At 41.6% G+C, this 13,575-nt stretch overlaps 1 protein-coding gene across 2 annotated transcripts in view; it reads right to left on the reverse strand.

The window, feature by feature from the left end:
- Positions 1–13,575, reverse strand: part of ATP13A4 (ATPase 13A4) — a 121,864-nt gene that overhangs the window by 74,948 nt on the left and 33,341 nt on the right. For both annotated transcript variants that reach the window (XM_053918220.2, XM_024556340.4), the window contains exon 2: positions 9,929–10,102. In XM_053918220.2, coding sequence (XP_053774195.1) covers positions 9,929–10,102 — 174 coding nt within the window. The remainder of the gene's footprint in view (positions 1–9,928; positions 10,103–13,575) is intronic.

A 13,575-nucleotide genomic window follows, 5' to 3' on the forward strand; every position in this document is an offset into this window, starting at 1 on the left:
AAGAGAAGGAAACCTGGATATTTTTTATTTCCTGTAACCTTGTACTTCTTAAGCCTGAAAATGGCCAGACTAGCTTTAATATTTGAGTAAAGTGAGTGACCTTGCTTAATGTCTTCCAAACTTTTGCTCTAAGAACTTCAACTCTTGGAATTTAAAAGGAGTGTAATGGTCACTTTAAGTTCAGGCCAATGCTGTGACCTATCCTCTTGTGTAGTTTTCCCCACAAAAATGTACTTCTGAGTTTGCCTTAGAGTGAAAAAAGTAACCCATTTCAAAGTTCCAAGGAGACATTAGGAAATCAGTACTTTCCCTTGGAGATGGAGACATTGCAATGCTAAGAAGTTGAACTGTAGCTGAGGCGAAGTACTTAGAGAATTATGGATAAAGTCATAACTTACACTTCTTAGACTCTGTCTAAAACACTCTACCACTTGTACAGACCCATAACTTTGGCAAAAAAAAACCCCAAAAACCCACAACTATACTTTCTGTACTTAAGTATCATTTTTTTCTTTCTCATTTCTCCTCGAGGTCACACCCATTGGTACTCTACCCACCTTGGCCTCATAATCCCAAAGTTGCCAAAAAGTCGACATTGGCTAGAACATAGGATTTAGTTATAAAATATAAAGAAAAAATTCCAAGCATTGGAAAAATCTCACACTGATTATTTTCTCAGGACTCTTGGCATATGTTGACCAAAATGAAGCAGGGACATTATATGACAAAGCAGAGGCCATGTCTATGTGAACACAAAAAGAAAATCCTGAACAACTCAGGATGTGTGTCCACAGAGATTGTGGGGTTTTATTTGTTGTCTTTATAGTCATTTTCTGAGGCGGGAGGGAGTAGTGAGTTAGTTGGTTCATTGTCTGAAATATCTGGAGATGCACTGTATAGTTAAGAAGGGGGGAGTGTCATCAAGGAGCATGTATAAAGGACCCATAGACAAAGCCAAAGTGGGGAAGGATGGAGGGTGGGAGGTTGGGTGGGTGGTGTGGAGGGAAGTAGTGGTGGGAAAATGGAGACAACTGTACTTGAACAACAATATAAATAAATACATACATACATACATAAACAAACAAAAAAAGAAGTAATGAATAAGAACTTAAAATTGGTTTTCAAATGCATGTAACAACTGATGGCCGTGGAGCGCCTGCATACCAGGCACAGTTTCAGCTCAGCGCTTACACATAACACTCATTTAGTCCCCATGACAATAAGGTAGGCACTCTTGTCAGTCCCACCTAACAGGAGAGGGAGGGGAGGCAGAAAGGGGGTAACTTGCCTATTATAGACTGAACTCCCCAAAATTCATATGTAGAAGCCCTGTCCCCCAATGTGCCTGCATTTGCAGATAGGGCCTTTAAGAGCGTAATTTAAGGTTAAATGCAGTCATAAGGGTGATGCCCTAATCCAAAGGGCTGGTGCCCTTATAAGAAGAGGTAGAGACATCGGAGCTCCCTCTCTCTCTGCCATGTGAGAACACAGAGAGAAGGCAGCTTGCTGTCTGCAAGCCAGGAACCAGTCCTGCCAACACCTTTTTCTTGGACTTCTCTTTTCCAGAACAGTGAGAAATTTCTGTTGTTTAATGAGCCATCTGGGGTATTGTTATAGCAGCCTGAGCTAATACATTGCCCAAGGTAGGTCAAGAGAAACAGGAATCAAACCCAGGCACTCAGGGTCCACTCTTTACTCACAACCCACTTCACTATAAGCCTCTGTAGAGTCTGGTCCCTGGACAGGGAGTAGGAAGATCTCCAGCTTAGACTCTAGTTCAACTCTCAGTAGAAGTTTGCTTTCATTGCTTACAGCCAGGGTCCCTGAGCATTTCTTTAACTTCTCTCTGCCTCCAGCTACAAAATGGGAAAAATAACTTCTACCAGATAAGACCAAATGAGACAATATATATGCAAATACTTTGTAAATGTAAATCACAAAATAAATGGCCCTGTGTTATAAAGGATAATGGCCTCAAAACCATTTGCCATAACATAGAATCATTTCTGAAAGGCCAACCCACAGTATCTCAGGGATTTCTACCTGGATGTCTAGGGGAAAACCAGGTTGAAAAGGAAGGTGGGGGGAATGGGATTCAGAAGAGGGAATATGATCTTAAAAGAAGCATAAAACTCTTTTCTTTCTCAATCGCAATGTTTCACTTTAGTGTCTTTGTAATAGAGTGCTAGTAGAAATATAGTGCTAATATATTACAGACTCAATATATTTATTTAACGGAATTAAATAAATACTGCGCACCTGCTGCAGCCATGTGCTAGGTGCTGTGGGGAATGAAAAGTAAGTATTGCTCATTGTGTTCAAAGAGCTTATGATGTAATAGAAGTAAAAGCTATAAAGAGAAATGTGTCATAATAGGAAAAAACTCTGGATTTTGAGAGTCAGAAGACAGATTCAAGCTCTTCATGCACCTATGCCCTTTACTGGACCATTCTCCATGTGCTCCTCCCCACTAGCCACCATCACATTTTAACTGTTAACATCTGGTAAGAGCTCAGGAAAGTCTATCCTGTCTTTCCTGACTCGGTCAAATTCCTGTTCTGTAATCCCGCTATAATCATAAATCTTTGCTAATTGTTATACTCTTTGCCCCCCGCCCATGAGCTACCACTGTGTCTCATACACAGCCTGTGTTCCTCAAATTTATGAATGAGAGAGGAAGGGAGAAAGACGGGAAGGGAGGAACCTGGCTACCATTTACTAGTCAACAAAGTTACTTGTTCACTCATTTGTAAAATAGAGAAGAAAATGCCCATTTCCCAGGGTTATTATGAAAATTAAATAATCAACGAGATGCTATTTCATAAAATGTAAAGGGAATACCATTTTAACACAAGGTAGACTGCTAAAAGCATTATAGCCCTCGGAGATGAAAACACAGAGCTAAAGGAGAATGAAGAAAAAATCGTCAATTCCCTCCAGAACAGGGGCAGGCTTAATAGAGAAGATAGTATATACTGTACAGATAATGTGTGGCTATGAGTGTGTGTGTTTTCGAGTTGACTCCTCACCAGAATGTCACTCTGTAAGGATAAAGATTTGTTTTGTTCATACCTATATTCTCTTTTCTAAATTCTACTTGATCGATTATGCTGTTATAGTTGTCCCAACTTTCTCCCCTTTGTCCCCCTCACCCAGCACCCCCACTCCCTCAGGCAGTCCCCACAACATCATTCATGTCCATGGGTCATGCGGATAAGTTCTTTGGCTACTCCATTTCCTATACTGTACTGTACATCCCCGTGGCCATTCTGTGACTACCCATTTGTACTTCTTAATCCCCTCACCTCTTCATCCATTCCCCTATAGCCCCTCACATCAGGTAACCATCAAAACACTCTCCATATCCATGATTCTGTCTCTGTTCATCTTGTTTGCTTAGTTTGTTTTTGAGATTCAATTGTTAATAGATATGTATTTATTGCCATTTTATTGTTCATAGTTTTGATGTTCTTTTTCTGGAATAAGTCCCTTTATATTTCATATAATAATGATTTGGTAATGAGGAACTCCTTTGGTTTTTTCTGTCTAGGAAGCTCTTTATCTGCCCTTCAATTCTAAATGATAGTTTTGCTGGGTGGAGCAATCTTGGCTGTAGGTCCCTGCTTTTCATGACTGAATATTTCTTGCCAATTCATTCTAGCCTGCAAAGTTTATTTTGAGAAATCAGCTGACAATCTTACAAGAACTCCCTTGTAGGTAACTAACTTCTTTGCTCTTGCTGGCTTTAAGATTCTCTCTTTATCTTTAACCTTTGGCATTTTAATTATGATGTGTCTTGGAGTGGGCCTCTTTGCATCCATCTTGTTTGGGACTCTCTGTGCTTCCTGGACTTGCATGTCTACTTTCTTCACCAAACCAGGAAAGTTTTCTTTCACTATTTTTTTTTTGAATAGATTTCCAATTTCTTGTTCTTCCTCTTCTCCTTCTGGCATCCCTGCAAATGCAAATGTTGGAATGCTTGAAGTTGTCCCAGAGGCTGCTTGCACTATCCTCATTTTTTTTTTATTCTTTTTTCTCCTTGTTGTTCTGATTGGTTGTTTTTTTGTTTCCTATGTTCCCAATCATTGATTTGATTCTCAGCTTCATCCACTCTACTGTTGTTTCCCTATAAATTTTTCATTTTAACTAGTGTATCCTTCATTTCTGACTGGATCTTTTTTATGCTGCTGAGGTCCTCACTAAGTTCCTTGAGCATCCTTATAACCAGCGTTTTGAAGTCTGCATCTGATAGATTACTTCTCTCCATTTTGTTTAGTTCTTTTTCTGGACTTTTTATCTATTCTTTCATTTAGGCCACGTTTCTTTGTCTCTTCATTTGGCAGCTGCCCTGTGTTTCTTTCTATGTGTTAGGTAGGGCTGCTACAACTCCCTGTCTTGGTAGTGTGGCCTAATGTAGTAGGTGTCCTATAGGATCCAGTGGCACAGCCTCCCCTATCACCCAAGCTCAGTCCTCAAGGTGCACCTTTGTACGGGCTGAATATACCCTCCTCTTGCACTTGAGCCGTGATTGCTCTTGGTAGATCAATGGGAGGGATTTACCCAGGCCAGTCAGCTGCAATGACTGGCTATTACCACCAACCACCAATCTCTGCCTTCTGTGAAGGATCAGTTGTGCAGGGCAGGGTGTGCAGGCCAAGGTCAGCCCCCACCTACGTTCTGCCTGAGGCCTCCTGCCTGGACTATAAAGCAATCTGAGATGGCTGCTACTTGTGCTGGGCTTGGAGATCCCAGGTGAAGTCTAACTGTCAATCTAAGCTGATTGCTGCTAGTGCTGGGCCTGGGACCACTTAGCAAGAGGTACAGGGGCTGGGAGTTTACTGAGGCTATCTGTTGCTTGTTTGATAGGATTTGGGAAGTTCTGAAGTATGGCCCAAGACCAGCCATTCATATGGAAAAGTCATGGTTAATAGTTTGGGTGGGCCTGTAAGTTGGGTGGGATGGAGTCTCCGGGGATCTCCAAGGTGGGGCAGTGTTATCCAGGTTGATGGAGTCTCAGATATGGCAGCCACCTGCCGGCTCTGTGGCTCTGTTGGGGGAAGGCTCAGAAAAGGGACAATGGCCTCTGCCCACCTTTCTGTCTGGGATAAATCTATCCCCCAACTCCCACTTTGATGCCAGACACTTCTGTTCCTACTTGTATTCCACTGGTGCCTTTCAAGCTGCTAACCAGGTGCTGGAGCTCAGAGGTAGTGAGTCTGAGTAAGTCCATTTGTAGGGTCTCTAAGGGAAACTGCTTGGGACTCCAGAAGTTTCTTTCACTGACTACAATCCCCACTGGTTTTTGTAGCAGTGGGGACTTAATCTTCCAGGCACTGGAGCCCTGGGCTGGGGGGCCTGGTGGAGGGCTGGGACTCCTCACTCCTGAAATATCCCTCCTGAATTTTTATCCACCACATGTGAGTGTGGGGCCAGCCCATTCTGCATCTCTGCCCCTCCTACCAGTCTGGATGGATATGGTTTCTGTAATTCCATAGTTGTCAAACATCCATTCTACTCAATTCCTGACAGTTCTCAGTGATGGTTGTTCTATATTTTAGTTGTTATTTTCATGTTGTCGTGTGAGGAAGAGAGCCATGTTTACCTATGCCGCCATCTTGACCAGCCATCTGATAGCTATTTCTCAATGCTTATAACAATATCTGGAACATAATTGGAGCTCAACAAATATTTATTGAATGAACAAATAATAATGTACCAATAATGAGTGGAGGAAGGAAGGAAGGAAGGAAGGAAGGAAGGAAGGAAGGAAGGAAGGAAAGAAGGAAGGAAGGAAGGAAGGAGATAGGGCATATCAAATGAAATTTTATGAGTGCGAGCATAGACAAAACATAAGAAATGGTGTTGACGTGGGAAGCCTGGGCTTGGAGAGACCAGGTTGCAGAGGAGGAGGGAGGAGAGGAGGTAAAGGTTCCAGGAAACATGAACACATATGTTTTTGGCTGATGAATAACCTGGTGGTCTCGTGGACTTTAGACCACATTTGCATGACTGATTTGCAGAGTTTCTGAGTTTGCAAACAAAGGCCCCTAGCACTGACATCTTTAGGTGAGAATGAAGGGGAAATGGTCCAATTATTAAAACATTGAAATGAAATCTCTCCATCAGGCCTAATAACTAGTCATCAATAAGTCCTCCTCTGCACAACATGGATCTTTGACAACATGTGACACATAATAACAGTAAAGGAAAAATTGTGTTTTTAATTATAATGAAGATGAAAACTATGGAAATCATCAGGAGCATCTGGATTAAAAATGCCAGTGAATATAAATCATGTTATTTGAACTGAAATGTGGTATCACTACAGATACTGGTTAAAATTTTAAATTATATGAATAATGAATAACATGCCACTTTTAAAATTATAAAATAAGAGTGTAATTGCTCTTACCTTTTGGAAAAATCTTGCCCGTAAAGGCACTTACTATGACAAGGGGAACTGAAAATAAACTGGGTACTAAAGATTTTCAGTCAGTGCGTCTTGGCCTTTTTTTCTAAATGTTAAGAAATTACTACCTAATCAGTGTCAGTGATAATGATCTTTAATCTCACCAGTGTGAGACTGATGATAAATACCAAGTACTGATTTTTTAATAACATAAAAAACAGACATACAACATATTTTCAAGTCATCTAGTTCTCCTTAATGGAAAGTCTTTACAGTCCAGCTATTGTAATATAATTAAAGTTAAATCTTTTTAAGGTGTCATTTTAATGCAAATAGCATAGCAGCAGACTTTTTAAACTATTGGTGCCCAAAGCTTATTTTTATCTAAGGTTCAGAAATAACTGAATTATTGTCTAATTACATAACAACTAATTTGGAACCTCATTTATTTAGAGAGTCTCTGGCATAGCAAATCCATTTAAAATGACGCACAAGAGCAGGTAATTAAAAAGTAAAGCAGAAATCAAGATGAAAAAGATAAGATTGAAGCTGGTTTCAACTGTTCAGATTAGTTGAGAAGAGCAGTGAAATGGTAGAGGGATGAGCTTAACAGACTGTCAAAGAGACAAAGAAAGAGTCCGGATAAGGGAGTGTAGCTCCCTGAGGCACCAATAACTTTTTTAATCTTTCTGGTATATGTCCAGTTGCAAAGCTGACAACATACAACTAGGAGAGGTAACGTGATTGGGTATCACTGTGTGTTGGGGATTCCCAGACACAGGAAACCTTCCCCACGTCTCCTGTTCTAGAAGGGAATGCTAGTCCTCCTGACTAATTAGAGGAGGACAGAGCATCCAATGAGCAGAGCCGTTATACATGGATGTGCCTAGTCTACAGCAAGCTCTCTGTTATAGCAAGTGCATGGAGTTACTTGAGCAATAATACACATACACACACACACACACGCACTCAAAATGGTCTTCAATAATGAATTTAATAGTTTGCGAATGGATTTTGTATACATAATCTCACTTCATCTTCACACCAGCCCCCCAAAAGAACAAGTACATTTTCTAGTCCCATTTGTTACCTTCAGGTTAGGTAACAAATATAAGGTGTAACACACCTAAGGTACTAGGACTAGACTTCAAAACTTTTGCCTCCAAAACCCAAAATGTACTTACTTCCTGTTAATTGACACATCCTTATTTCTTTCACTCTTACTAGAACTTTCTCTTTTCAACCTCTTCATTTTTCTTTTACCAACTTCCTCACCGTTTCTTTCATTTTTCTTCCTTCCCTTGCCATTTCCTGCTCATTTCCTCTTATTCTTACCTATGTCTTGGCTCTGCCAGCAGCCTCAGAGAGTATATATAGCTCAGGCAAGCAGACAGCCTCAGATCTGAAGAATCTGGTGATGTGCTCTGAAAGGCAGAAAGCTTTTCTGTGTCCGAGGTTGTTCCTGCTATGGCAAAAGCATCACCCACTGAGAACTGGTTCTGAGAAACGTAAGTACCTATGGGTTAGATGTAAGTACTTTTCCAAATCCTCCTTTTATGCCAGAAAATAAGGATTTCATAGGTCCTTAAGTTCACATGGAGGTGGTTGATCTATAAAAGAATGCCAAATATGTGGTCTTCCATATGTCCTTACGTCTCAACTTGGAGCTACAGAAAGCAAACCTCTCTCTATCCCTGTTCCAGGAAGAAACTTAAGCTCTGTACAAAAAAGACCACTTACAACATTTTGCTAAATCTGAATCATAAAGCAAATGTCCAGGCTTCTACTCCTCTCCCAAGGATCAAGTGAGCTCATAAGCAGGAATGATAACTATCCACAGCAGTGCTTCGCAGAGTATGGCCTTCTCAGAAGCATCTGCATCAATGGAGAACTCATTAAAAATGCAAATGCATGGCCTCCAAACCAAGTCTAACGAATTAGAAACTCAGGGGTGTAGGGAGGGCAGTTAATAAGTCCTCCAGATGATTCTGATGCTGGTTGAAGTTTAGGAACCACTGGTCTAAGTACAGTTGCATGGGAACAGCCCTACACTGGGAGTCAGGATACATGGGACTTAGTCCTAGTGGGGCTCCTCACTCACCTAGGAATGCAATAAATTGTATCCCCTCTCCAGACCCTATTTCCTCACTGGTCAAATGATGAAATCTTCCTTGGGAAATACCAGGCACTCTTCTCTTATGTATATTCTGAAAGCCTTCATGAAAATTATGGTTTGAGCCAGTGGTGGAGTAAGGCTCCTAGCCCAACATCATCAGTATGATTTGCTCTTACTCCACAATAATCTTACCTTCTTAAAGTCTTGAAGTTTATTTTCCAAAAATCTTGAGTTAGAATACAGTTGAACTTGGGAGGAGGTGCCTCAGCTATCACTTATATTATGGTTCACGTGTCAGCTAAGCAACCAGGATCCAGAAACAAGGGGTTGGGCTGACACCAGTGGAGTAAATCAACAAAGATAAACTTGATCCAATGGCCAATTTCATTGAGGTCTAGCCTCAACTCTGTTGGATTAAGATGTGGAATTTGTTTGGCCAGTTATAAGATCTGTGGCCATCTTCTCCTCTTGTTGCATTAAATAGAATGCTTACTAGAGAGATTGCTATATACAAGAAGCTAACAGCTCAGCAGAGGTTGATTTATCAAGAATCCAATTATCATTCTGAGTCATTTGGGCTGATGCATTATTAGAAACACCCAGGCAGAAACGCATCCTTCCTGAGACTATCCTTTGATGCCCATCAATATAAATTCCACTTCAGCCTTCAGCCACCACTTCTTTATGGAATCCCTATGAAGTGCAGGATCTATGGATACAGCAGTGGAGTTAGAAAAGATCCCTTCCTTGTGGAGCTGACAATCCCGCAGAAACTATGCATATTGCCTAAGTATAATGAGTGGTAGGAGGAAGTATTATGGAAGCAAATTCACTTAACGCTAGGACCTTGTGTTGGCAGAGAAAGGCAATGACCTCAGGGACAAGATGGTTGCATTGCTTGCGCTAGCGTACCTGCAGGATGCAACATACTCCTATCAATAACTGTGGCTCTCTCAAATGAGCAGGGGAAGAGAACATTCTCCTCAGAGGAGTGCTCCCTATCTCCTACCTGCCCCTTCCCTCCTTTCCTCCAGAGTTCCTCTGGTGGAGTAGGGGCTGGAATAGGCATGAATGTGTCAGCATATAGGGGGAAGATTCGATTGAATTCTGTAGCCTATAGCCTGACTTAACTACTTCCTACTACCTAGTATTTTTAGTTATTAACATGGTTATTCTCTGCTCTAATATTCATACTGCTCACAAGTTTAAAAGAAATACTGTGTGACATCCCATAATACACAAATTACTGAGTTCTTGGTAAATAAGTAAAGGCAAGGCTGTGATGGAATCTGAGGCTAGAGCCTCCTTCTGCCTTCTGCTTTGCATACATCTCTCCACAACCATCATGTAACACGAGGTCTAAAAGAAAGGGCCACCAGGTACAAAACTAAGTACACGCTTACTGTTGTCCTCAGCAACACGACGTCTGCTTCTTGCAAGGAACACGGGATGCAATTTGCCCACACGTGCCAAGCGGGTCTCCAGTAAAACACCAAGGGGAGGATCCCAAATGAGAAGATAGATGCAGCAAGGCAGAGGGTTTTCCGGCAGCTGTGAGTCTGGTATCCAAATATCTCCTGGGGCAAAACCAAAATGACTCCAATTATTGGTTAGGCACAATAAGCAACAACAAATTGGGATTTTGGTGATGAAACTGTGAACAAAGAGTAGAAGTTCAGCAGGATGAGGGGAGGACAGACTGAGGTGTTGGGAGAGTGAAAAAGAATCCCTAACAGTGTAAGACAGGATCCCAGGCTTCCAAGAAGTTGCAATCTAACTGGGAAATTCAGTTTCTACATTTTGAGCACTCAGCTACCCCGTGCCAAGCACTATGCTAGGTGCTCTGTTGTCTTGTTTGAGTCTTAAATCATCCCCTGAATAGAATATTACCCCCATTTCATAAATGATGATGCTGAGCTCACAAAGGCTGAATAGAATGACTTCTTCAAGGCCATATAGCTAAGTTTGGGTACCAGTATTCAAACTCAGGTCTGTCAGCCTCCAAGTCTTAAGCATGATCCACAGCCTTCACAGACGTGACCACGAGACATGTGCCAGCAGTACTAAGTGGCCCCAGCAATGAGTGATTCCCTCGGCTAGGACCAACAGTCTCTACGGAGAGGCACTCGAGCCAGGCCTTGAGTGTGGAGTTAGGATTTGGTTAAAGTGTTTAACTGCAGGAGGATGAACAACAAAAGGCCAACTTTCCTTTGGGGGTTTGGGGTAGAGCTGTGCATTCACACCCTCCTCTCTTGTTCAATAACAAAGAGAATTTTACAACAAGAGGGAAAAGTCATAGAGACTATTTGATTTATTTCAACTGATGCCTATTGAGCACCTGCTATTTGCCATTAGAGGATGTGAAGCCCTGGAGGATACAGATATGAACAAGACAAGAGTCTACTGCTAAAAATTTATAATGTGGACAAACTTCTCCCTTCCAAGCCTGAGACAGAATAGGAAACCACCCCTGAAGTTTATGGCCTCGGTTTCACAGCTATACCACACAAAGCTGTAGGGACACTCTGTGCTGGTCAGAATGGCTCAAATCAAGTAGAGAGTCCTGGTGAAAAGCACATTCTCTGGACCAAGACACTTTGGGTTCAAAGCCTAGATTTGCCGCTTCCTGGGTGAGACATTGAGGAAGTCATTTAACCTCTTTATTTCTCAGGCTGTCATCCATAAAAAGGGGGCAGTGCTAGTACCCACCTCACAGGATTACTATAAAGCTGAAATTAGTTAATATGTGTAAATGTTATGTAAGTATTTACTCTGCGGCTGTTGCTACTGCTACCTCTATTTTACAGTCTCCCCAAACACAGACCTGAAATTCAACCCCTTTGCTTATTGGCACTTAGATCTAAGAATTCCTAGTCTCAATAGTTCTGCTCTTGTTAGAATCGCCTGCTAGGATAACAGGGAGCCGGAATATGCAACTTTAAATCCACCAGTTCCTCGATGTCCCTTGATAAAGATTACACTATCAGAAAAGGTTCTGTGACCCCTGGCTGAAGCTGCTTTCATGTGTAATTGTTAGGCCCTTCCCTCTCATTAGCAGCACATGCAGGTGCTGAATGGCTTTCGTGGGTTTTGTCCACATTTGGTATGCCTTGAATAAAATGTTCACAATAGTTCACAAATCCAAGCTCTTGATTGAGTTTGCAAAAGAGAATGTCTTTCCTGACATATAAACCCTTCCTTCCCAAGCTCCGTGTTGCTCTCCAGATGTCAAGACTGGAATGGCTCTGTTCCCCCATCATACCTGAAGCAATGCTTTGAGATCCCCACATTATGCAGGGTCCCCATCCTAAATCCCATACATGTCCTGAGATCATCTACCATCTTTTCCCAGGTGCACTTAATGTTTGACATTTTAAAATAGACCAACTTCTACTATCCAGCTGAGCCATTTCATCATCTTTTTAAAATATTATATTTAAAAGCTTCCCTATATTGCCACTGAGTGCCATCTAATCTGCCTGAGTCACGCCAGTTCTATAGAACAAACCTCCCTGTTACCATGGGTTCTGTTCCAGGCTATGCAATGAGAGCCCTCTGTAGTTTCCAAAGTGTCTTCATGTTCATTGTCAAATTTAAGCAAGCATGAATTATTATCCTCAGCTTCCAGCTAAGAAAAACTGAAGTTTAAAGTTATTGTATATAATAATTATTATTAGCAACCATTTGGAGACAATGATAACAGCTAACATTAATCAAGCTCTTAAAAGCACTTCACCAAGCACTTTATACATTTTGTTTTTTTAAAAAAAGAGATTAAATAAGTTCCCCTAGGCATACAGCTCATCTTTAACTTGAAACTGAGCTTCCAATCTAGACTTTTGCAGCACATGAAAGATAATGTGAGCTGGTCATTTTTACTCTAAGGCTCTTTTTCATCTGTCTAGAATTTCAGTTCAATTTAACAAATGTTTTTAAGTGACCCTCACATAGAAGGCACATGTTCGACCCAGAGATGAAGGAGACCATGTCTCTAGCCTCAAGAAGCTCCTTGGTTTAATGGGAAGAAAGACTCATAAGTAGATAAGATTAGATAAGGTTAGGGAAATAAAAGCATTATACAGAGGGGCGACTATAAAATTCGTCATCTAAATGAGGTCCTATTAATAACACCGGATCACCAGGGGTAGATCAGAAGTGTCCCAGGCAAGCCAGGTGAATATTCCCCTGGCTACACCAGAGCACTACTCCAAAAGCTTGCCTGCTCTCAGTCCTGTGGGCTCCACAACCCCCGTTGGTAGCTCATGACCCACAATCCACTGCCAAATTTTCAGTAGAGAAGCTGAAATAATGTGGATAAGGAATTTTCAATTACTGTTTGTTGAAATAAATTGAACTGTACTAACTTAAAGTGAATTGCATTGCAAGGACCATTAATAGGTACTGGGTTTAAAATTGCAAAAATGAGCATGGTGCTGTCTTTTATAACCCTGTAGCAATTTGCATCCTACGTTATGGAGTGCCTTCCACGTCCCTGAAAATGCTTGAGGGAACTATCCCAGCTACTCCGCACTCCACCCACCCTTACTTCCCAAAAAAAGGGAATCAATCAGACAAAAATAGAATATTGGGAAGGTGTCAAGAGAATATTACACTCGTGGCAGTCTACATGCATTATGAAACAGCTCACTGTCCCTTTCTTTATCCCCTTCCCACCCACAGACTCTCCTCCTCCCTCTGTTCCTCGGCATCCAGATATTTTGTCTCCCTAAAAGGCTTAAATTTTAGCTTCCAGGTATACAGGCCTTCTCCCTGCAGAGGCCCTATAATCGAGAGGTCAAACTGTGCTCCCCAAAACAGTGGTTTAAAGTTTGTTACCAAATAGTTGCCAAAGCAAACAGAACCCCGTAAAAATCTATAGACTCTCTCCCCAGAGAAATAAATATACAGAGACACAGACACATAAACTCCGCAGAGATCCAGGAGGTTCCCAGAGTCTTGAAAAGACCCTGCCCCAGAGGGTTCCTAAGGCTGAACCAAGGCTGACCCTTCAGGGTTTAGGCTCTGCTAAGTAAACACTTAGTGACTGTAG

Source organism: Desmodus rotundus, chromosome 2 (genome assembly GCF_022682495.2).
Source record: "Desmodus rotundus isolate HL8 chromosome 2, HLdesRot8A.1, whole genome shotgun sequence".
Taxonomy (NCBI): Eukaryota; Metazoa; Chordata; class Mammalia; order Chiroptera; family Phyllostomidae; genus Desmodus; species Desmodus rotundus.